The 22,928-nt window shown below is 34.2% G+C and overlaps 3 protein-coding genes across 4 annotated transcripts; 2 read left to right on the top strand and 1 right to left on the bottom strand.

Annotated features, from left to right (window-relative positions):
* The first annotated feature begins 1,329 nt into the window (after positions 1 to 1,329).
* Positions 1,330 to 8,430, top strand: LOC125824996 (DEAD-box ATP-dependent RNA helicase 15). Of its 2 annotated transcripts, XM_049504345.1 has the most exons (12): positions 1,330 to 1,410; positions 1,582 to 1,709; positions 2,268 to 2,368; positions 3,561 to 3,733; positions 3,834 to 4,065; positions 4,162 to 4,280; positions 4,737 to 4,793; positions 4,878 to 5,062; positions 6,806 to 6,950; positions 7,041 to 7,124; positions 7,207 to 7,270; positions 8,119 to 8,430. In XM_049504345.1, exons 2-12 carry the CDS (start codon positions 1,594 to 1,596, stop codon positions 8,127 to 8,129), a joined length of 1,287 nt encoding a protein of 428 aa, XP_049360302.1. In that variant the 5' UTR covers positions 1,330 to 1,410; positions 1,582 to 1,593; the 3' UTR covers positions 8,130 to 8,430. The 2 variants fall into 2 exon arrangements, with proteins under 2 accessions (XP_049360302.1, XP_049360303.1); XM_049504346.1 differs by lacking the exon at positions 1,330 to 1,410 and having other exon boundaries at positions 1,591 to 1,709; positions 3,456 to 3,733.
* An 8,211-nt stretch (positions 8,431 to 16,641) lies between these two features.
* Positions 16,642 to 17,727, top strand: LOC125824959 (probable sugar phosphate/phosphate translocator At4g32390). Its single transcript, XM_049504310.1, has one exon. It carries the CDS (start codon positions 16,660 to 16,662, stop codon positions 17,725 to 17,727), a length of 1,068 nt encoding a protein of 355 aa, XP_049360267.1. The 5' UTR covers positions 16,642 to 16,659.
* Positions 17,728 to 20,107: 2,380 nt separating this feature from the next.
* On the bottom strand, positions 20,108 to 22,349 carry LOC125824991 (pentatricopeptide repeat-containing protein At4g21065-like). The gene has a single exon (XM_049504335.1). It carries the CDS (start codon positions 22,315 to 22,317, stop codon positions 20,494 to 20,496), a length of 1,824 nt encoding a protein of 607 aa, XP_049360292.1. The 5' UTR covers positions 22,318 to 22,349; the 3' UTR covers positions 20,108 to 20,493.
* Positions 22,350 to 22,928: the final 579 nt, after the last annotated feature.

The following is a 22,928-nucleotide window of genomic DNA, read 5'->3' as shown; positions in this document are numbered from 1 at the left end:
TTATTAACTTTTTCAATAATTGAAATTTGACCTATTATTCCTGTAAATTAAAGAAAGGAGGAAAAGTTTATTATGAATTGTGTTGTGTATGATGCTTCTTGTAGTCAAGGTTTTTTTGCTACAATTGTGAAACTATAGTGTTGTCATGAAATTGAAGAACATAAAAAAAAAAAAAAAAAGGACAATTTGCAATTTTTTTTAAAAGTTTTTTTTATGGCGCGGTAGTTGAATTAGTAGTTAAGGAAATAGTTAAGAATATTATGAAATTTCAAATTAAAATTTTAGTAAGAACAAAAAAATTAGGTGATTTTTCCCATTTATCTCAATATAATTGGACAAAGTTACTGAGACTTGTTACTTATGAAAGGTAATAAATATTCCATAAAATTAATTAAGATCATGAAATTTGATCTAGACACCACAATCATTAAAAAAAAGTCAATTTACATAAATAATATATTATATAACTTTATTTACGAATTATAACATATCTTTTACTCTTACACAGATTAGCCTTACTTTTCTTACCACAAATAACATTGTCCTTATCACTATTTTTTATACAACTTTAATACAGATTTTTTAGAACCTCACCTCTTCTTTATCGATAAATCAACACCACCAAACCACCGATTATTTATATTTAATACAGTTTTGATACAACTTTAATACAATTTTTCCGGAATCACCTAATACATAACTAAAACATTTTTAAAACAAATATATTATAAGTATTATATGTGAATTTCAAACATTCTGGTACTATTTAAATTAGCTTACATTGTTAGAAATGTATTATATTTGTTCTGGAATAATAACTATCGAATTTATAGTAATGTATAATATCAAATATCGAATTGTATTATAACTATCGTTATATCTATACAATTTTAATTCAACTCTAATACATATTTTTCAGAGCTTCACCTCTTCTTTTTCATAATCACCACTACTAGACCACCGATTATTTATATTAATACAATTTTGATATAAGTTTAATACAAATTTTCAGAACTTCACATAATATACAATTTTAATACAAATTTATATCAAATAATTATTAAAGCTAAAATTATATCATATATGGTATTAAAAAAAGTAACACTTAAAAGCGTAATTAATCAAATAAATATATTATTTATGTAAAAATTCCAATAAAAAACTTATTTATCCATTGACCTCCCAAATTTCAAATCTACCACTCCCAACTTGTACCAAACCGTAATTTTGATATAGTACAAGGACAAAAATGGTAAGAAAATTTCAGTATCCCTCGTTATTAACCTATCCCCTTTCAATTCAAACACCCTTATCACACTCTTTTTAGTTCTAACATTTTTTTCTGCAGACGCTCCAAACCCTAACCCTAATTCGCCGCAAGAACTCAGCTTTTCCGGCAGTTTCCAACTGGTAAGCACTTCCCCTGTGAGAAAGTTTTATTTTTTATCCTCTACTTCCTGCAATAGATTTAGTTTGAACTTTGAAAGATTTGATCTTTAGTTTAGAAAACTAAGTATTCATGTTTACTGATCTGAATTTTGATACTATTTGCTTAATGAGATCTTCGATTCACATGTGCAGTAAAGTAGCAAGATGGGAGATACAAAGGAAAACGAAGCTTACGAGGAAGAACTTCTCGACTACGAAGAAGATGATGAGAAGGCCCCAGATTCCGTTAATGGAAAAGTAAACGGCGAGTCTGCCAAGAAGTGAGCTTTACTTCAATTTCTATTTTTCGTTCTTTTTCTGAAATTTGTGTGAATATGTGTGGTGTTGTGCTGCTTATATAGAGGTTGACCCTGAAGTTTGAACCAATTTGTGTAAAGCAAGTGGTGTGGCTCAGACTATGCGTGTTTATGGTTTTTACAATCTTTTCTAATATGTAATATAGTGTACTTGTTCATTGAGATAATCAATTCGATTGTTGTGCTCCATCCTTGTTATAATTAAAGTGAATGTCTTTTTTCTGTGTGCCTTAACTTTATAAACTGAGATTGAGAGTGCGAAACGCTTAGTGTAAATACTTTTTCTTGTTCTTTTTATACAGTTTTGAGTTGGAAAAACTAGTGTCTTCTGTCATGTAGTTATGTACATATAGTGAGAAGTGAGGATCTCTTCTATTTTTATTTTAACAGTAAATATATCTGCACACTTGCTGAATAAATGGTTTCAATACGCCACCATATCTGATTATCATTCTTCTTTTCTACTTCTTAAGCCTGTGATTTTGAATATTATATTAAGTCTAAATGTTTTTGTCAATGTAGGGGTTATGTTGGAATTCACAGTTCTGGATTCAGAGACTTTCTTTTAAAGCCAGAGCTACTGCGGGCTATTGTGGATTCAGGGTTTGAGCATCCCTCTGAAGGCAAGGCATCTCTTATCTGTACATTGATTCTGCAAATTTATTGTTCTATGGGGTGGTTATTTCCTTTTTTGATATTTTAACTGCCAATAAGAATATTTTTCTGTGTGGTGTCAAGTTGTCCACCATCCTATTCAACTAGTGGTCAAACACATGAGAAAGATGGGCTAACTTTGGCTGTGTCCGAGTTGGCTCATCAATGTGTATATTCCTATCCCAACTCGTCCAAGTTTAGATGGGTTAACTGAGTTACACTTGCATGGGATAAATTTGACTATCTTTGAAGGCATTTTGATCAATGTGGTCTTGTTTTTTCACTCATTAATTTATGAGTTTTCTTATTGAAATTGGGCAACATTCAGGATGCTAGTGGTTGAGAATATTATTCTTTAGAGATGTCAAATTTAGCCCTTAAAATTGTAATCCAACCCAACACGCCTAACTTGCGCCAGTAAGCAAGGATTATACTCAGAGATGGTCAGTGTGGATACAGTTGAACTTAACCTATCAAATAGCCCAGGTCAATTTGGGCTACTTAAGATGGCTTAAAGTGATATATAAGAAAACTGGAAAAAGAAGAAGCCAGAAATAATGAGTGTATATAGTATATGCGTTATCACAAAAGAACTTAGCCGAAAAATTAAATAAGAACTGTTTTTGCTTGGCTTGGGTTGTTACATCTATTTCTCCCCCTGCACTCACAGTCTCACACAATCTCCCCCTTTAAAGAAATTGAATATTCTTCTTTTTACTTTGTTTGGTGTATGCGTATATCTGTCTACAATTCACCTACTTTACTATAAAAAAGAAGTTTTCCCCTGGGGAAGGAGGGGAAAGGGAGTTTGCTCCTCTCTATGCTTTCACCGGTGCTATCAGAGGACCTTCGTTTTCTAAGGGTTTTAAGCACAAAATGAAGCAAACGTGTACTTTATTGAAGACAAATGCATAAAAAACTGAAACACTCAGCAATGCATGCCGTCTTCAATTCATTTTTTCTATTTTGTTTATCCATTCATTGTTTTTGGTAAAACCTCACCTTGTTTGCCTATTTAGTGGGTTCTTGACAATCTATTTCTCTATCTGTTTTCAGGTAAATTATTACTATCACTACTATTTTGGAGAAGTATACTGTGGTAAACTTTTTAAATCTGAAACTGAGGCCTTTTTGGCTCCACTCTATTTGGTTCTTCATCAGTGCAACATGAGTGTATTCCACAAGCTATTCTGGGTATGGATGTTATTTGTCAAGCCAAATCTGGAATGGGCAAAACTGCTGTTTTTGTTCTTTCGACTCTGCAGCAGATTGAACCTGTTCCTGGTCAGGTTGCTGCTTTGGTCTTATGTCATACAAGGGAATTAGCTTATCAGGTATGCAATGAAATCTGCATTTCTGCTTCACTAATCATATTTTTTCTCTCCAAATATCAAGTAACCCTCTTTTTTTGTGTGGTTCTTTTGTTGTCTGCAGATCTGTCATGAATTTGAGAGGTTCAGCACATATTTGCCTGATATCAAGGTTGCTGTCTTCTATGGTGGTGTCAATATCAAACTTCACAAGGAGCTTCTGAAGAATGAATGTCCTCATGTTGTTGTTGGAACTCCTGGAAGAGTACTTGCATTGGCTAGAGAGAAAGACCTATCTCTGAAGAATGTGAGGCATTTTATTCTGGATGAATGTGACAAGATGCTTGATTCACTTGGTATGTCTTGGCTTAATATTCTGCTTTCATGATTCTAGTTGCATATTTCCGCGACACTTATCTTTTAGCAACTCATTACTGGTACTCTGTTTGCAGACATGAGGAGAGATGTGCAGGCAATCTTCAAGATGACTCCCCATGACAAGCAAGTAATGATGTTTTCAGCAACACTCAGCAAGGAGATCCGTCCAGTCTGCAAAAAATTTATGCAAGATGTAATGTCCTCTGCCAATTCTACTTGAAAGTTGGAAGTCTTCCGATTTTCATCATTTCAGATTTCTGCTAGCATTTAGTAGTGTAGTTTATTTGGTCAAAGCTAGGGAGGGATGTGTACAGAGAAAAATGGGTTGTTGTGCTCTGAGCTTGTAGTTCCTTTGTTTTCTTCCATTTGTGCTTGTGATCAGAAGTACAAATTAAAATGTTTTGTCATGGGGGTAAAGGTATTGTGTGGGATGGAATTATCTAGGTCGGATCGATGCTTGCACTATTAAGGGAAAGATTCTTGTTGGTGTTGTAAATATTTTGAGCAACAATGAGAAATAGTTGGTCTGATTTTACCATCTCCTGGGAGAAAATGCACAGATGGACTGTGGATTCTTCTTCATCTCTCATTCTGGGTACCATTAGCTTCATGAAGCTCCTAATATGCTTTACCGTGGCGTTCTTTTCAGCCAATGGAGATTTATGTTGACGATGAGGCAAAGTTGACCCTTCATGGACTTGTACAGGTACATCTTGGGTGCAAAGATATGATGCCATGATTTCTTTACATCCAAATTAGCTTTCTTATCTGGTTTCTTTTATTATAACAGCATTACATCAAATTGAGTGAAACGGAGAAAAACCGGAAGCTAAATGATCTGCTGGATGCCTTGGACTTCAATCAAGTAGTTATATTTGTCAAGAGTGTGAACAGAGCAGCAGAGCTGAATAAATTACTAGCGGAGTGTAATTTTCCATCTATCTGCATCCACTCTGGCATGACTCAGGAAGAAAGGTGCGTGACTGTTGTTGATTGCAGTTTTCCTTTTGCACCTACTTATATTCTAGTTTAGCATGGAAAATGGTACAATATGGATGATTTTTTGGGATAAGTTAAGGTAGTGACAACCACTTGTCATCCCCCCCGATATTACCTGAATGATAATATTTTTGGTTTTTATACTACAAATTGAAAGTAACAAGTAAACAATTAACTAGACAATTAGAAAACAAAGTAATATGCTACGAATGTAGTAAATAGATAAGTCCTAGAGTTGTAGTTCTTACCTAGGTGCTAACTCAATGGGTAATACCTAATTAGCTGGCTATTGTGATTGGAGATTGGTTATTACTTTGAATACTAAATATCTCTTGATTAATGAGAAACTTCGCCCATATTAGCTTTCTCAAGTCAAATAAGGCAACATTACATGCAATTGCTTATGAGGCCATTAGAGATTATTCCTACTCTAGTTCAAACCTTTGTTATTAAGCTTAGTTGATTCCTCAATCAGCCTAATACCTTGTTATCCAAATTACCTAAACTCAATTCTTCATTCTCAAGCAAGAACTTAGTCAATAGGGCATAAAATAATGTTTGCAACCAATACTTTCACATTCAAGCATAAAAATGGCTAAATAACAACAATTCACCCAATGAAACTCGCTTCATATTTATTAGCCTACGAGCTTAGATGAAGAGATCAGATACTTGTGAAAATGGAAATTCTAATGGAAACTAAACTAGAAAGCCTATACACAATGGCAATTAAAAAGAAATTGCAAACTCTAGTTGTCGACCTCATTGCAACCAATACTTTCACATGCAAGCATAAAAATGGCTAAATAACAACAATTCACCCAATGAACACGCTTCATATTTATTAGCCTATGAGCTTAGATGAAGAGATCAGATACTTGTGAAAATGGAAATTCTAATGGAAACTAAACTAGAAAGCCTATACACAATGGCAATTAAAAAGAAATTGCAAACTCTAGTTGTCGACCTCATTGGAAAGGCTAAAAAATTGCTCAAGAGAGCTTAACAAATCACATAATTATTGACAAGGAAGAAGCTAGAGCCAAAAATAGACCTAAAATCATTTTTAAAGTTGCTAGTGCAAATGTCACTTGGATGCCCCAATGTGAGTGTGAGAGGTTGGCTATGGATGATTTATACAGGACATGGCCCAACTTCAGTTTACCGAGGACATGACCTTAGATAGGAGGTTATGGAGGACACAAACTAGGGTAGAGGATTAGTTAGGCAATTGAGAGTTGTCTCGTTTTCCTTCATATTAGTAGTTGTAGGTATTACTCTGAGAGTTTCTTGTTTATTCCATTTCTATTTCAAATTAGTGTGTCTTGCACTTCTCGATCAGATATTTTGTTGTAGTGAGTGTCCTTTATTAAGTATGCTTTGTCATGCTCCCTTTAGCATTGTGTCTTGGCTTCCTCTTTCCGAATTGCTTTTACTTGAGCTGAGAGGGTCCATCTGAAAACTTCTCTATCTCCCTAGGGGTAAGGTTTGTGTACACACTACCCTCTCCAAACCTCACTTGTGGGATTACACCGGGTGTGTTGTTGTTGTTGTTGTTGTCTTTTTCTTCCCTGTTGAAATGGTTAAAATTTGGAGATCTTCCGTCGAATTACTTCAGCACCTTATGGCATGTCAATTGAGTGGAATAAGTAGGGTGTGGAGTTTTTATAATGCTATTCTTGACGTTTGTTAAACTGTATGTGAATCTTTGACTTGTAGATTGACTCGCTACAAATCTTTCAAGGAGGGTCATAAGAGAATTCTTGTGGCAACCGATTTGGTTGGTAGGGGCATTGACATTGAAAGGGTCAACATTGTTATTAACTATGACATGCCAGATTCTGCAGACACTTACCTTCACAGAGTAAGTCCTTATTTATTTGGATTCACTGTTTCAACTTTTGATTGCTTGTGCTTTTAGTGTTAATTATTTTGTCTTTGAAAACATTGATAGGTGGGTAGAGCTGGTAGGTTTGGAACGAAAGGCCTTGCCATTACATTTGTGTCCTCTGCATCAGATTCTGAAGTTCTTAATCAGGTTTGGGGACTGTTGAATATTTTATCTTGTTATGGAAGTATTGTCCATAATTTTCTAAGTTGCTTGCGCTTCACTATTGTAGGTTCAGGAAAGGTTTGAAGTAGACATAAAAGAGCTTCCTGAGCAGATTGATACTTCTACATACAGTATGTCCTCCTCCTTGGTGTTTACTTTATTGATGCCTTTAATGTTTCTTGGTGTGCAAGTGCTTTTCTGCCTGACTATGTAACTCATGGAAGCACATTTAGAACATCTCATGGTTTATATAGAGGCCTTGAGTAGTATTTGTCTGCTGTGATTATGTAGCTTCATGAAGATATTGGACTGGCATATGATTTACTTAAACTTGCAGTTTGACTTCTATAAAAGAAACAAAATGTTATGTGCTAGACGTGAATAGTAGTCCTTTCCTCCCATGATTGTCAGTTTGCAGATTGACTGGATCTAGAGAAGTTTCAAGTAAAAACTGAACTGGAATATAGATGAGATACATGCATCTGCTAGTTTATTGTTGACTTTGAAGAGCCTGTTTGGATTAGCTTTGGCTTATGACTTATAAGCCAAAAGCCACAAGTTAGAATTTCTGGCTTTTGGCTTAAAAACAAGTGTTTATAAGCACTTCTATAATTTTACCCACGCACTACAAAAGTGCTTAAACACTATTTTGGCTCAAAAGCACCTAAAATAAGCCCAATCCAAACAGTCTCTTAGATCTTGTGAACTGAATTGTGCTTCTCGAAAAGCAAAGGGTGGATTAGTTAGCTCCTTTTTACTGATTTATTTTGAAATGCCGGCTCAATTTGGGTATATTGGACCCTTATCTTTGAAGGTTAACATTTGTTCCTCACCACTAGTTTTGTGCTAAATGGGTTTTATGGATATTTTCAGCTATGATAGCTGTAATGGGTTGATCCCATGTAGAGGAATTCTGCAATATCTTAATGCTTTTAATCAAGTTGATCTGGGGCTAACAATTTTTTGTTCGTTTATGCAGTGCCATCTTAGTGAGATGAGAGTGTCCTGGCGGATATTGAAGTCATTTTGCCTGAAGATGGGGGGAACTGACAGATTTGCTTTTGTTTATCGCCTATCTTTGCCTTTTAGACCTTCTAATTTGAAGGAATGGTGGCCTCCTACTATATGCTTTGACACTGCTGGACTGCTGTACCCTATTTGAACCATGCTGTTTCTTGTCAGTTAAGAGGAACATGACAAATGTCTGAGTGTTATCTTGTTAAGCTCTATAATTTATACTTCCCAATGATTTATTATGCCTAGTTTTTTAATCATATTCTTGTTAGCTGTTGTTACGTAAACATAATATCTGTTTAATTTAAGTTTCTAGAGCTATTTTCCTGAAGCGCTCTACCCTGCTGGGATCATGTTTGGAAACCTGCTGGAATTCATCGGTGGTACTTGAGAAGAGAATTTTTGTTGATATCATTATGGGGAGTGGAGTTTCTCAGTTAGGCATGATGAATTTTATGTCCTGCCTCTGACATTCAATGCTTCTATCTCCTTGGATTTAATTGTTGATACACAGTTGTACCATTAGAAATGGTCACGGTTGTTACCGTGTTGCTACTGCTGGACAGGGGTCTGCTGATTAGTGACCCACTTTGTCGTCCTTAGCAGACAGTGCTGCTGTTTATAAGGCTAAGAATGGATATTGATACACTATCTCTTGCTCGTAAAAGTGTACTTCATTGGAAGCACATTTCCCATCTTGCAATACAAGTTAAATAGGAAAACAAGTGGGTACACCCGCAAGGAAATCCATCTTGAAAACGTTGAGTTGCCTAAAACCTCACGTTGTATGTTTTTTGTACCTTCTGCACTTACTGTTATGCTTGACATATGTCTGCATGCGTATTTGTTACAGTATTCTTGATTCTATTTTGTGACATGTATTTCTAGCATATCTTAAACCTATTTAGATGATAACCTGGTGTTTTGATTGATTGAATTGGGAAATAATTCTGAGGCCATCAATGGATTATATGTTACCCTGTTGTGCTTAGAACTCTTATTTGTATTCTATAGGATACATGTTCTTGAGGATATTTTCTAATTTGATGTTATATACAAGTATAATTAAAAAAAATTGTTTTATTAGGTACTACTTTGTCTCATTTTGTGTGACATCTTTTGACTTGACACATTGTTTAAGAAAAAAAGGAAGACTATTGAAACTCGTGGTCTAAAATAATCCTTGAATATTTGTGTGGTTGATGGAGAATTTTTTAAGACGACATTTTTTTTGGGATGTATTAAAAAGGATAGGGTGCCATGTAAAATGGGATAGAGGAAGTAATAAATTATAGAAGAACAAGTAAAAAATTAAAATTTAGTAAGAATTGGATGTTAGGTTATGATATGCATTTTTACCCCTTTGAGTTAAAGTAGCTTTTGGTGTCAATTTTGACCCGTTCAAATTTAAATCGACCTTCCCCATGGTTTAAATAAGGCAGCATGTGGAAGAACAAAGTGCCACAAATAGAAAACTTGACCATCTTTTGGCAAATAGCTATGGGCTGATTGCTAAAGCTATATAAGGGCAAGGATGGAGAAGCATTTTAAAAGTGACTATGGTTTTTTATTTTATCTTAAAGATTGTTCTGAATAGAAAATTAACTAGAACTTTAATTCATGTATTTTATGAGCATAACCATGTATATTAACTGGATATTAAAAATATCTAACCAGCTATTTGCCTTGAGATACTAAAGAGTATCAATTGATTTTCCTCTTTAAGTTGCACTTTGTTGTAATATGTTCCTCCACTTTTCACTTTAGTGAAAAAATAAATTCACAACTTATCCCTAGGTACAATCTGATCCCCTTTACCTAGTAAATATCGAAGTATTAGATAAAAACACGTGTTAATTTTAAAAAATAAATAAAGAAGTAGTAACAAAGATTTTATTGAAAAATAAAGTATCAGAGTTCAGACTATCTGTACTATTTATTTTATATATAAATTGTTTATAGATAAATATATATATTAATTATCTATAATTAAGTGTTAAAAGTCAATCTATAAGCAATATATCATTCATCTATATTTTGCTATAAACACGGAGTGATAAGAGAGAATTATTCGATAAATATTTTTTATTTTCACTTCTAAAATTGTAAGTTTGTATTATTAAGGAAGTCAAAAAAAAAAAAAAAAAGCTCAATGACAAACATAATAATAAAAAAATGAATCCTTTGATATGTAATCAGAATTATTTCAGAATGGGAAAATACATAAAATCCCCCCTGAACTTGACACGAAAACTTACTTTAGTACTTAAACTACACGGGTGTTTATATACCCCCCTTAACATCTTTTATGTGAATTATTTTCAACCCTCCAAACACCAACCCAGTTGCGCGTGTTGTTACAGGTTAGAACGGCGCGTTAGTCATCTTTTAACATTTTAAAAAAATTAAATTTACCCCTCCAACGGTAATATCCGACCCATTACCCATTTGAAGAACAATCTTCACTTTTGAAGAACCCTAAATACCTCTTCTCCCTCACCAACCCAATCATCCAAAAAATGGCGACTTAATTCATTATTTTTCTCAAATCTTAGCTCTTCAAACCTAAAAGTTGAATGTTTAAAGGAATTGTTCTTCAAAATGTAAGATTCAAACCTAAAAGTTGAATCTTTGAAGGAAGTGTTCTTCAAAATGTAAGATTCAAACCTACTCTTCTTCATCTATTATTTTGATTTTTCTTTCCTCCCTTTTTCTTATTTTCTGTTTTTTCCAGATTCTCATTAATTCTTGCACTAAATTGTAGCACACAATGCGATCAATTAATTTGACAAATCTTTGTATGGAAGAAGATGATTATACTACGAAGAAAAAAGTTTATTGTAATCATGGACTTGTGGTGCGTTTGAAAACATCTTGGACTTCAAATAACCCCGGAAGAAGATATTGATCATGTCCTTATTATGGGGTAAAGATCATTTTTGTTTAAATTTTTTTAGCCGATTAAGAATTTGATTAACCACTAATTCCTTCATCCTTTTTCATTATTGAAGAGTCCTAGATCTTGCAACTTTTGGTGTTGGAAGGATAAAGAAAATATTGATTCGAGGTCGAAATTTGTGATTCCTAAACTAATACAGAAATTGGGTGAGCTTGAGAATATAGTAGAATCCTCTCAAACCTCAGCCACTGCATTTGAATTGATTGAGGTTACTGAAGAAGTTGACAAGCCGGGAGATTTCAAACAAGATGATGGTGGTCTAGGTATGAAATTGAAAATGTTGCAAGAAGAGGTTGAGAAGATGAAAGTGATGCAGAATAAATGGAGAAGAACATGGCAGAATGTGCTCTTTTTTGTTGTAGCTTGTTGTTGCGTTATGGTTATAGCTATAAGCTATTGGTTCTGGGTGATAAATATGAAGAAATGTTCAATGAAGTTACCTTAAGTTGTTGATGTAGTGAGATCCAATGTTGGTGTAGTGTAGCACTGTTTATGTTGTAACCAATTAGGTGCAAAACTCTTTTGTAATGAGTTTTCTTATTCTCTTAATGTAATTTGGTGGTTTGTGTATTTGTTTGTGTTTTATTGCATTCACTAAATTGCAGTCACAATTGCATAATTGTACACATAAAAGTAATGCAAAACTGGCTGCATAATTGTTTCAAAAAGAGACAACTAAAATATCAAACTAATGCAGTCACAACTGCATAATTGTTTCAAAAACAAACATAGATCAAACTATGCAGTCACAATTGCAACATAATTGTTTAAAAAACAAACAGATCAAACTAATGCAGTCACAGCTGCATAATTGTTCCAAAAACAGCTAAAATATCAAACTAAAGCAGTCTCCATATCAAACTTCAGCAGCATTGGACCTTGTTCTCATTCTTTTGTTTTCTCTCATCTCTTGAAGACCTTGTTGAGTTACAACAGCCTTTCCTTTCCATTTTAAGCCTGATCTTGGTTTATGATGCCCAAGATTTCCAGTCACTACTGAAGAGTTCATAGGCATTCCAGGCTAGATTCACAAAAATATGTTGTCTTAGATGCTTCATAAGTTAAAATTAAAAAGTGTGTAAATAATTAAGACAACTTACATTGTGGATTGTAAAACCACTCTGTGTATGTAGTATCCCCATTCCAACCATTCTTGGCCTCTTCCCTCTTCCAGTAGCACCAGGAACATCAGTAGCAGTAGCAACTACACTAGTTCTTCTTCCCCTTCCAGCTAAACCAGTTCCAGTTCCTCTTCCCCTTCCAGTGGCACCAGAACTATCAGCAGCAACACCAATCCCTGTTCCATTACCAGTTGCAGTTCCTCTTCCCCTTCCAGTAGCACTAGCCTATAACATAAGTTGATCAACAAAAATATTAGACTGATTAAGATGTAAATTAACAACTAAATGAATTACTATAAACATTACCTGTTTTGTAGAACCTCTTGGTCGACCTCTTCCTCTCTTTGTGCTTGATTGTGATTCAGTTGGTGCTCTAGAAGAACCAACACTTGACCTTGTTGAACTAGGCTCACATCCTTTCCCCATTCCTCTTCCTCTGCCTGCATTAGCTTGATTATTCAAATGACAACCCCTCTTATTATGACCCTTTGCATGACAAAGACTGCAGGTCATCTCAACACCTCTCTTGGACAATTTTCCTGTTTTGTTTTCATTCTGCTCCTTTCTCCTACACTTTCTAGGCCTTCCTGGTAGTGTTTTTATAACAGGTGGAATAACAGAAGGGTTGGCCGACTGTGGCCACATTTTCATGTTAGTAACTGGTTGAATGTAGTGACTATAGACCTTGAGATAAGTCTCCTTGCTATACCAATGTGCAACATAGTTAATGGGCTCCAATTTTCTAAAATGAAGTGCAGCTATAACATGACAACAAGGTATACCTCTTAGCATCCAAGATCTACAAGTACATGTTTGATTGCCTAGATTCACAACAAATGTGTTATCCCAGCTGTCTTTAACCTCAAAACCATATTCACCATTCCATTCAAGGTTACACTTCATTGACTTTGTTGTGTTCTCTGTCAATACCTTTAGGGCCATTGGAGATATGTTTGTTATCCAAGTATCACAGAACTCCCTCAATTGTCCTATTCTTCTCATCACTTTGATCCTTATTTCTTCAAGCATTGTGATGATAGTTTTGTGTCTTGGCCCCAAAAATCCATGAATTAAAGCTTTCAGCCATGTTGTTGTCAACACTATCACAACAGCTAAAAAACTTAAAGTATAATTTAGACCACCTCTCTATATTGTACCACAATAAGTCATCACATATTCCAGTGCCTAACTTCTCCATATGATCCAAATTTCTTTTCAATTCTTGTTCATATGTAGATTTGGCACATCTCCAAAAACAATTTCTTCTTTCAATGCCTTTCCAATTCTTAGACCAGTTGGCTAGAACATGTCTTGCACACATTCTTTGTTCTGCATTTGGCAGAAGATCTTGAATAGCTTTGTCAAGACCCTTTAAACAACAACATTTAGAATAACATGAGATCTAACTTAATGAATAAATTAAAAAGAAAATAAATGAATAAATAAAAAAGAAAACAAAAATACCTTCTGCATATCAGTTATGGTTGTCAATTTTGTTCCATCTCCTAGCTCAAGATCATGTCTTACAAGCTTGATAAACCATTTCCAAGTGAATGTGTTTTCAACCTCAACAACTGCCCATGCTAGTGGTAGCATTTGGTTGTTCCCATCCTTACAAACAACCACAAGTAATTGACCTCTAGAAACACCTTTCAAGAAGCAACCATCAAATCCTATACATCTTCTAGCTCCAGCTTTGAATGCCTTCTTTAAAGCATCAAAGCATATGTAAAATGATTGAAACATTTTTCTGTCACCTTCAAAAGTTTCTTCACTAAGTCTCACCACACATGTGCTGCCTGGATTAGTCTTTAAGAGCTCATCTCTATAATCTAAAATTCTTTTAAACTCCTCCACATGATCACCCATAATTTGTTTCAACACAATGTTTCTAGCTTTCCTTGCTACAGTCCTCCCTACATACACATTCAACTCTTTCTTCACTAAAATTTGAAACTGAAAAACTCTAATGCCAGGCTCAGAAATAATTCTGTCCTTGTACCTTTCTGATAAGTACTTTGAATTCACCAATTTATTTTTGGTTGTGCCATTGCATTTATGTACTGGATTATAATTCTTCACCACAAAATCTCCTGTTCTTGAATCAATACTTCCAAACAACAACCATGGACAACCAGCTGTACACTTTACCCTCACTCTAGTTGCATCATTAACATATTTATCTAATTCAACATGTTCTTGAACTGCATATCTAGTAATAGCTTCTCTAAATTGCTTAACACTTTCAAAAGCAAGACTAGTCTCCCAAACTATTAATTGACAGGTAGGATCAAATACAACTTTCTTTTTATTTCTTTTTGCTCTTCTTGCTTTTCTTTGTCTTCTTATAGGTTGTTCAACCTCATCTTCCTCATTAACATCTTCATCAGTATCTATTTCAAAACTAACAGCTTCATCTGAATCAAAGTAGGGCTCATCTCCAGCTATCTTACCCTCAAAAGTAGTTTGTTTCTTGGATAAATATTCATCATATCCCAAATCAACTCCTTTTTTTCCTAAATCAACTCCTTCAGATCTAGGGCCCTTTTCTTTTCTCTTTTTTATTTTAGCTGCCCTTTTCTCTTTCCTAAGATTTATAACCTCTTCATGAACATCACTACCATACTCATCTTCTCCTTCATCAGACAAATCTGCATTGTCTGAATCATCACTTGCTTCTGTTTCACTTTCCCAATCAGACCCAACTTCTGGAATATCAGATGCAGCAGCAGCAGCAGAAGAAGTACCACCCAAGTCTTCTCCAACACTAACAAAATCCCTACCCAAGTCCTTTCCAACACCAGCAGAAGCCCTACCCAAGTCCTCTCCAACACTAGCAGAAGTCCTACCCAACTCTTCACCCACAATAGGTTCTTCAGGTTGTGCAGCCTCTTCAAATCCTAAACCTTTACTACTCTCAAAAGTTTGACTAGATTCCTTATCAAAAGTAGTACTAGATTCCCCACCCACATCATTTAGATATCCAATTTCGGGGGGGGGGGGGGGGGGCACAACAACTTCTTCAACTAAATGAGTTATATCTCCATTTTTTAATTTATGTACAATACCCATAATATCCCTATCACTTTTAACTTCAACAACTCGTCGACATTTAGGTGGTTTAATATAAACAACACAAGCAGAACAGTTATAGCCAATTTCTTTAACTATATCAACAAATTCAAAGTAGGACAATTTATCAACATCTACATCAAAACAATCAGTGACAATACCTCCTTCATACTTAATACGAGGTTTTTGTTGTAGTTTTCCACCATGGTGAAACCTTAAGGTAACGTACACATCCATCGTCAAACTGAAAAGATAAAAAAAAACTAAGCTTTACGAAAACCCTAAACTCGGTCAAATATTACAATCATCTAAACGAAGATTACTAACCTGGTAACTTTGTTTCTTCACGCAAATCCTTTGTTTCTTCACGAAAATCCTAAACTTAGCAAATCCTTCACGCTAATGACTTGTTATTCTTCAGATTAGGTCTTTAGATTTGAGAGAGATTTAGGGATATTTGTTTAAAAATAGGTTGGGTTGTATTTTGGGAACGGGTGGGTTATATAAAACGGGTAAGATATTTTTAAAATCCTTTGCGATGTGGACCAATGAAAACACGCGTGGGTAACAATGCCCAGCCTTCAACTGGGTTGGTGTTCGGAGGGTTGAAAATAATTCACATAAAAGATGTTAAGGGGGGTATATAAACACCCGTGTAGTTTAAGTACTAAAGTAAGTTTTCGTGCCAAGTTCAGGGGGGTTTTTATGTATTTTCCCTTTCAGAATTATAATTTTGCGATCATAATTTTTGAACAAATTGATAAGATGAAGTGCTTAAAAAATAAGTTTGAATTAGATTATATTACATTTGATTGAATATATGAATTTATACCAAACGATCCTTAAATACTCAGTGTAATATTTTTCAAGCACACATCAATATTATATTTTTCATGTTATATCCATTATAACTATTTCTTTTCTTTCAAAATAAGGGTCATCTTAGTAAAATTTATATTTATTAAAAATAATAATAAATATAATATATAGTTATTAAATTACTCCTAATTAAAAAATATCTTTTTAAAAAAATTAAATAATATTAAAAAGATGAAATATAAAGATATAGCTGAGAAAATATATTAATTTTGTTTTTCAATTTTTAAGATAATATTTATTTTGAGATAATATTTTTGCGGATAAAATAATACTTATTTTGTGACGGAGGAAGTATGATTACACTCTAATTTTTAAGTATTTTTGTTGTATTAAAAAACATATGCTATAATTAGACTTATACTCAAATTGGTTAATTAAATTTTCCTACAAATATTCCAAGTCCTTTCACTTTTTTCCCATCTCCTCAAATTCTACTCAACCAAATCCTCCTCTTCCTCCGTCGTGAACTGCCACCATGATGGCAAAAAACGCCACCCTTTCCGGCGGAGTACTGAAAAAAGTAATTCTTTCGTATACTTACTTAGCAATCTGGATTGTCCTCTCCGGCACTGTCATTGTATACAACAAATACATTCTTGATAAAAAGCTTTACGATTGGCCTTTTCCAATTTCTCTAACAATGATTCACATGGGTTTTTGTTCTTCTTTAGCTTTCTTCCTCGTACGTATCCTCAAATTCGTCGAACTTTTCACCTTATCCCGCAGAGTATATTTCACTTGCGTTTTACCCATTGGTGCCCTTTACTCTCTTTCACTCTGGCTATCAAATTCTGCTTATATTTACCTCTCTGTTTCCTTCATTCAAATGCTTAAAGCCCTAATGCCAGTTGCTGTTTACACAATTGGGATTTTGTTGAAAAAAGAGAGTTTTAAGAAATCCACCATGTGTAATATGTTGGCAATTTCAATTGGGGTTGCTATTGCTGCTTATGGTGAATCAAAGTTTGATTCTTTTGGGGTTTCACTTCAATTACTCTCTGTTTTAGTTGAAGCAACTAGATTGGTCTTGATTCAAATTTTGTTGAATTCAAAGGGAATTAAGTTAAACCCTATTGCTACATTATACTATGTTGCTCCAAGTTGCTTTGTTTTCTTGTCAATTCCATGGGTTTTTGTTGAACTTCCAGTTTTTAAAGAAAGGGGTTTTGGTTTAGATTTTGATTTTATGGTTTTTGGTACTAATTGTTTGTGTGCATTTGCATTAAACTTAGCTGTGTTCTTGGTTGTTGGAAATACTTCAGCTTTAACAATGAATATTGGTGGGGTTGTTAAAGATTGGCTGCTTATAGCATTTTCTTGGTCTGTGATTAAGGATAGTGTGACTCCATTGAATTTGGTTGGATATGGGTTAGCATTCTTGGGAGTTGCTTATTATAATCATCAGAAATTGCAGACATTGAAGGCAAAAGAAGCAGAAAAGAAGTGTCAGCTTCAGCAGGATGATGAAGAAGAAGGTGGAGGACTATTGTTGACTGAAAGAGAACAGAATGGTACAGGGGAGAAGGGTGATTCACAGTACTAAGTTTTTTTTTTGTAAATTTATTTATTTTATTTTAAGTTGTATTTTGAAGAAAATAGAAATATTGACAAAAGGGTATGATGAAGTAATTAAATTTTATATATTAGTTTTAAATTAAAGTGGATTATATCTAAAGAAAGATCTTATCTTTGACTGCAAATTAAATTCATATTTTATAGTTAAAGAGTTAATATTATACCAAGTTCTTCTTCATCAAGGAGTTGTGAAGGTAATAAATTAATTAAATTTAGTAGTAATTGACAAATTGACAAACGTACACATAATTATATTTAGTAGTAATTGATAAATTGATAAACGTACACATAATTATATTTAGTAGTAATTCATAAATTGATAAACGTTACGCTGCGTATCATTCGATTCTGTTTTGAAGTTTATCGATTTGGCTTATTGATTATCGGTTTGTAGAGATGCTAAACCGATATAGAACCATTAAGATATTGGCTTATTGATTATTGGTTTATCAGTTTTTGATCGTTATCGGTTATCGGTTTAACCGTTAAGATTTGACACAAAAAAAACATTGAAAATCACTTTAAAACAAGGTGACGAACCAAATAAACCATGCACATGAGTTCACAAGTTATATCTTGCTAAAAAACAAACACTTTTACATTCTAGAATAACCAAGTGTTTGAGACATCCAAAAATAAAAGTAGGAAACCAACTCTAAGTCAAAGACTTTATATACAAAATGGTATAAATATAATTATTTAATTTACTATCGGATTATCGGTTAACCCGTTAAGAAAAAACTTCAAACCGTTATCAAAACCGCTAAACCAATAACCCAATATTGATAAACTAATAACTTTTTTTCGATTTAGGTTATCAGTGTCGGTTCGATTTTGAACAACCTTACACATCATACTGTTATTTTGTTAGTCTATGTATGCGTTTAAATTTAACCAAAATTTTAATAATTAAACATAAAAGTCAACATAAAGCTGAAAAACTAATAAACTTGCGTTTAATATTTATAATTATCGATAATATACCATAGCTTCGAAGAAATATAAGAGATTAATATATCTTGACATTTGAATATGAAAGAAGAAATAAATTGACGCATTTCAATAACGGTTAGCTAATAAATTTAGCATTATTTATAATTAGAGTACATAAAAGTAGATGCACTATATAGTTTTATTAAACATCCCATAAGAGAAGCACAAATATTCTTTGACATTTTTTTTAAAAAGAAAGTCTTCTATAATCTTTTTTAAAAATGTATTAAAATTATAACATGATATTTGATACCGTTTTCTTTAATCAATAGCAAATCAAACCAATTTGCATAACGACGAGGGCAATACTGATCCCAACTATTAACATGGGGCAAAATTGTGCGTAAGGGCAATTTTGACTTTTGTCCGTTTTAATATTTTTTTCGGTATTTGAATTTCAAAAATTCATAAATAATTCTCTGCTGCTCCGTTAAAATTTTGAGTAAATTCGCCATAAGTTCATGGGAATCCGACTGATAACACACTTTAATGCAATTGAAGTGATGATTCTTGCAATAAAAGTTGTAATTTTGTAAGCCCTAAAATGTTGCCAACTTTTAGATAAACATACAACTTTTATTCCAATATTTACTACCTTAGTCACGAGTATTATTTATGAACTATTTATGTATTTTGAATTCTAGTTCATTTTATGATTCTTGTGGGTGTTTGGAACATGATTTTTCAAGAGTTAAAAGACATTTCAGCGTGACATTGATGGATTGTTTACTCTATGTCTTGTTTTCGTGTATCTGATTAAGCAAGCCTTGCGCGCTAGCTTTCACCCAAATAAAAAAAGTGAATGCTTCACGTGAAAGATCATTTTACTAGGTACGATAAGGTAGAAAAGCTAGAGTGTAGTAGCTGCGCGAAAACTGTTTTACTTTTAAGTCATTTGTCTTCTTGTTCATTATTATTTTCATGTATGGATGAATCTAATGATTAGTGGAAGTTGTAATACATTAGTGTTTAAAGAAAATTATATTTCGCTAGGAACTTCCGCCCTTTTGCTCCCTTGTAACTCGAGCGGACAACTTTAGGATTTGAGCTGAAGCAGCTTACCATTCGATCAACTCTCTCTTGTCAGCAGAGTGAATAATCAATAACCAACGGTATGCTTTTTTTTTTTAGCAAAATATATCTTTCCTTGGAGATGAAAAATTCGCGCACTAGCACAAAGCTCTGGCTATATGCAGTCTCCAATGAAGGGCCAGACCATATTTGATCCATTATATGTAATCCAAGAGGTTGTTTCCATGACTTGAACTCATGACATCTTGGTCACACGGGGACAACTCTTACAGTTGCTAAAAGGCTTCCCTTCTCAAAGCATCTTCACGCATATTCTCCAACTATTATTATGAGCACTAGTTTTGTTTGTCAATTGTAGAAGCCTCATGCATCCATCACCTTTGTTCAGTATTAATGTCATCTACCAGTCAAAGACAACCAATTGAGTATACCTGCCTTCGTGACGATGTTTAAGGAAGCCAATGATGCCATGATTACAACGTCTCCAACGAAACAATGCCTCCACAGAGAGACAAAGATACAAAAGAAACTCAGAAAATCAAGAAGACCGTCCAAAAAATGAATATCCTTTTGTAGCATCATACTTTTAGTTCCATTGTTTACGCAAGAAGACCATACATATTGGATTAGCCGTTCAGCTGACAATGCTCATGAAAAGACACTCCTGGTTGCCATGACTGATATTGGTTACAACATCATGCACATTAAGCTACCAGAAATCTTTGCATGAGCAAACCCCATCTATGAAACGGTGAAATCGGTTTCTGTCCCTGACCAATATTTCTCGCTTGTAAGTCTTCGAGATGAATTTAGTTGCAGAGTGGCAATCTTCACAGACTCGTAAGTTTTTCACTATTCGGATAGGAGTTCCAGGAGGTGTCTTCATAAGGGCAAATGCAATAGCAAGCTTTTCACTATGCCTATTTACAGCGCCTTCTTTATCTTCTTCATCGATATCAAGTAACACTTCTGATGTTGAAGCAACAAATCCAGCTTTTCTAATCTCCTTTCCAATATCATCCACCATCTGATGAATAATTTTGTACTCACTATGACTTTTATCTCCTGACACAAATTCATAGATTTCGTTGTATAGTTCAATCATAGTGCTCCCTGGAACCTTTCTCATTCCCTTCTTCGCCATAACTTCCCTAATCATGGTCTTCTTCTCCCAAGAAAACATTTTTGCATAAATGTTAGAAAGCATTACGTAATTAGAGTCATGCATAGGCTCATATTTTATCAGCTCTTTTGTTATTTTTTCACCAATCGTCAGCTCACCATGAGCACGGCAAGCATTAATAAGTGTTCTCCAAATTACTGGATTTGGCTTAATGGGCATTCTCTGAACAAAATCCAATGCTTCTTGCACATGTCCAGCTCTACATAACAGATCAACCATGCATCCGTAGTGTTCTATCTTAGGTGAAATCCCAAATTCCTTTGTCATAGAATAAAAGTAGCCCTTACCTTGTTCGACTAAAGCCGAATGGCTACAAGCAGTAAGTAACCCAATAAAGGAAACATCATCAGGTACAACCCCATCTTTCTTCATCTCCTCAAATAAAGAAACAGCCTCAGTTCCCCGGCCATGCATCGCCATACCATCTATAACTGAAGTCCAAGAAACAATATTCCTTTGACTCATGCTCCTGAACAAACTCAGAGCTTTATCAACATCACCACATTTTGCAAACATATCAATTAAAGCATTCCAAAGAACAGCACTCTTTGGAACATTCTCCCTCTGGATATATGCCTCGAGCCACTTCCCTAGCTCAAGCGCACCCAAATCTATACACGCAGACAACAAACAAACCATCGTAACTTCATCAGGTTCTACCCCAACAACCTGCATTTCTCTAAACAACCCTACAGCCTCACTAGACAAACCCCATCTCACATAACCACCTATCATCGCACTCCACCCTACTGAATCCCAGTTACGCATTTCATCAAACACCTTCCGCCCATACTCAACCCCACCATCACAACAACAATACATATGAACCATAGTATTCAAAACATGAGAATCATCATCAAACCCAAGTTTCACCACTGACCCATGAACAGTCTGGCCTAATTTCAACTCACCAATCCCAGCACAAGCCTTAAGCACAAAAGGGTAGGTAAACTTATTAGGCCAAATACCATAACTTAACATTTTGCCATACAAACACAAAGCATTATCCTTAAAACCACTAGTTACAGCGTAACTTCTGATAATGGTGTTGAAAAGAAAGGTATCAAAGTAATGGGTTTCAACATATGGGGAAAAGATGAATGATGAAGCGTGGGCAATAGCGTTAAGTTCAGAGGAAATGGAAGTGAATTTTGTGAGCACAAGGGGGTTACTTTGTAGGCCTAATTTGAAGATATGTGATTGGAGTTGAAGGAGTTTAGGCAGAGAATCGCAGAGCTGGAGGAGAGATAAGCAATTCTGCTCTGCTGCTCGGTTCTTGCTGGTGAGTGATAGTGATAGTGATGTGTGAAGTGAACGGAATAGCTTTGATTTTGAGGGTAAATGCCGCATCTTGTTGATGCCATCAATGGCGACAAACGCTAATCCATTCTACTTTCATTGTCCAAAAAATATTTCGAATCATTAGGTCTAATACTTTTCGTATAGTTTTTATATATACACGAATTTCATTCTAAGACATGTGAAGAAGCACTAATATGCACATTATTTTGTAAGAAATAAGATATGGACCTATTAGTTATGTACATATGAGTACCTAAAAAAGATGAAATTACTTTGGCTAATTTTGATTATGATATCCAAAATCTTGAGTAGGAACTTCGTACTATTATGATACAATGTGTATCTATATATTTCATTCAAAGTTAACATTATATTAATGTATTAGATTGGGAGAGAGAAAAGAAAATTGAGCAAGATTTAGGAGAGAGAAAGAGGTGATTATGTATATGCATAGTTTTAATTGAGATAAAGGTTATACCGAAATATAAGTTATTTACCTCTTTCATAATTAGGCAAAGTATTACTATTCATAATTATGATACAAAGTACTATAACTATTTATGAAGACTCCTCTTCTTCTCTTTAAGGTTTTTTTATTCGATAATAGCATTGAAATTAGACTAAATCAAAATTAAAATTTCATTAAATTTGAATTTATG

Source organism: Solanum verrucosum, unplaced genomic scaffold, assembly GCF_900185275.1.
Source record: "Solanum verrucosum unplaced genomic scaffold, falcon-dt-bn FXZP01000086.1, whole genome shotgun sequence".
Classification (NCBI taxonomy): domain Eukaryota; kingdom Viridiplantae; phylum Streptophyta; class Magnoliopsida; order Solanales; family Solanaceae; genus Solanum; species Solanum verrucosum.
Note: the sequence above shows the minus strand (reverse complement) of the source record. Positions and strands in the feature narration are given on the sequence as shown.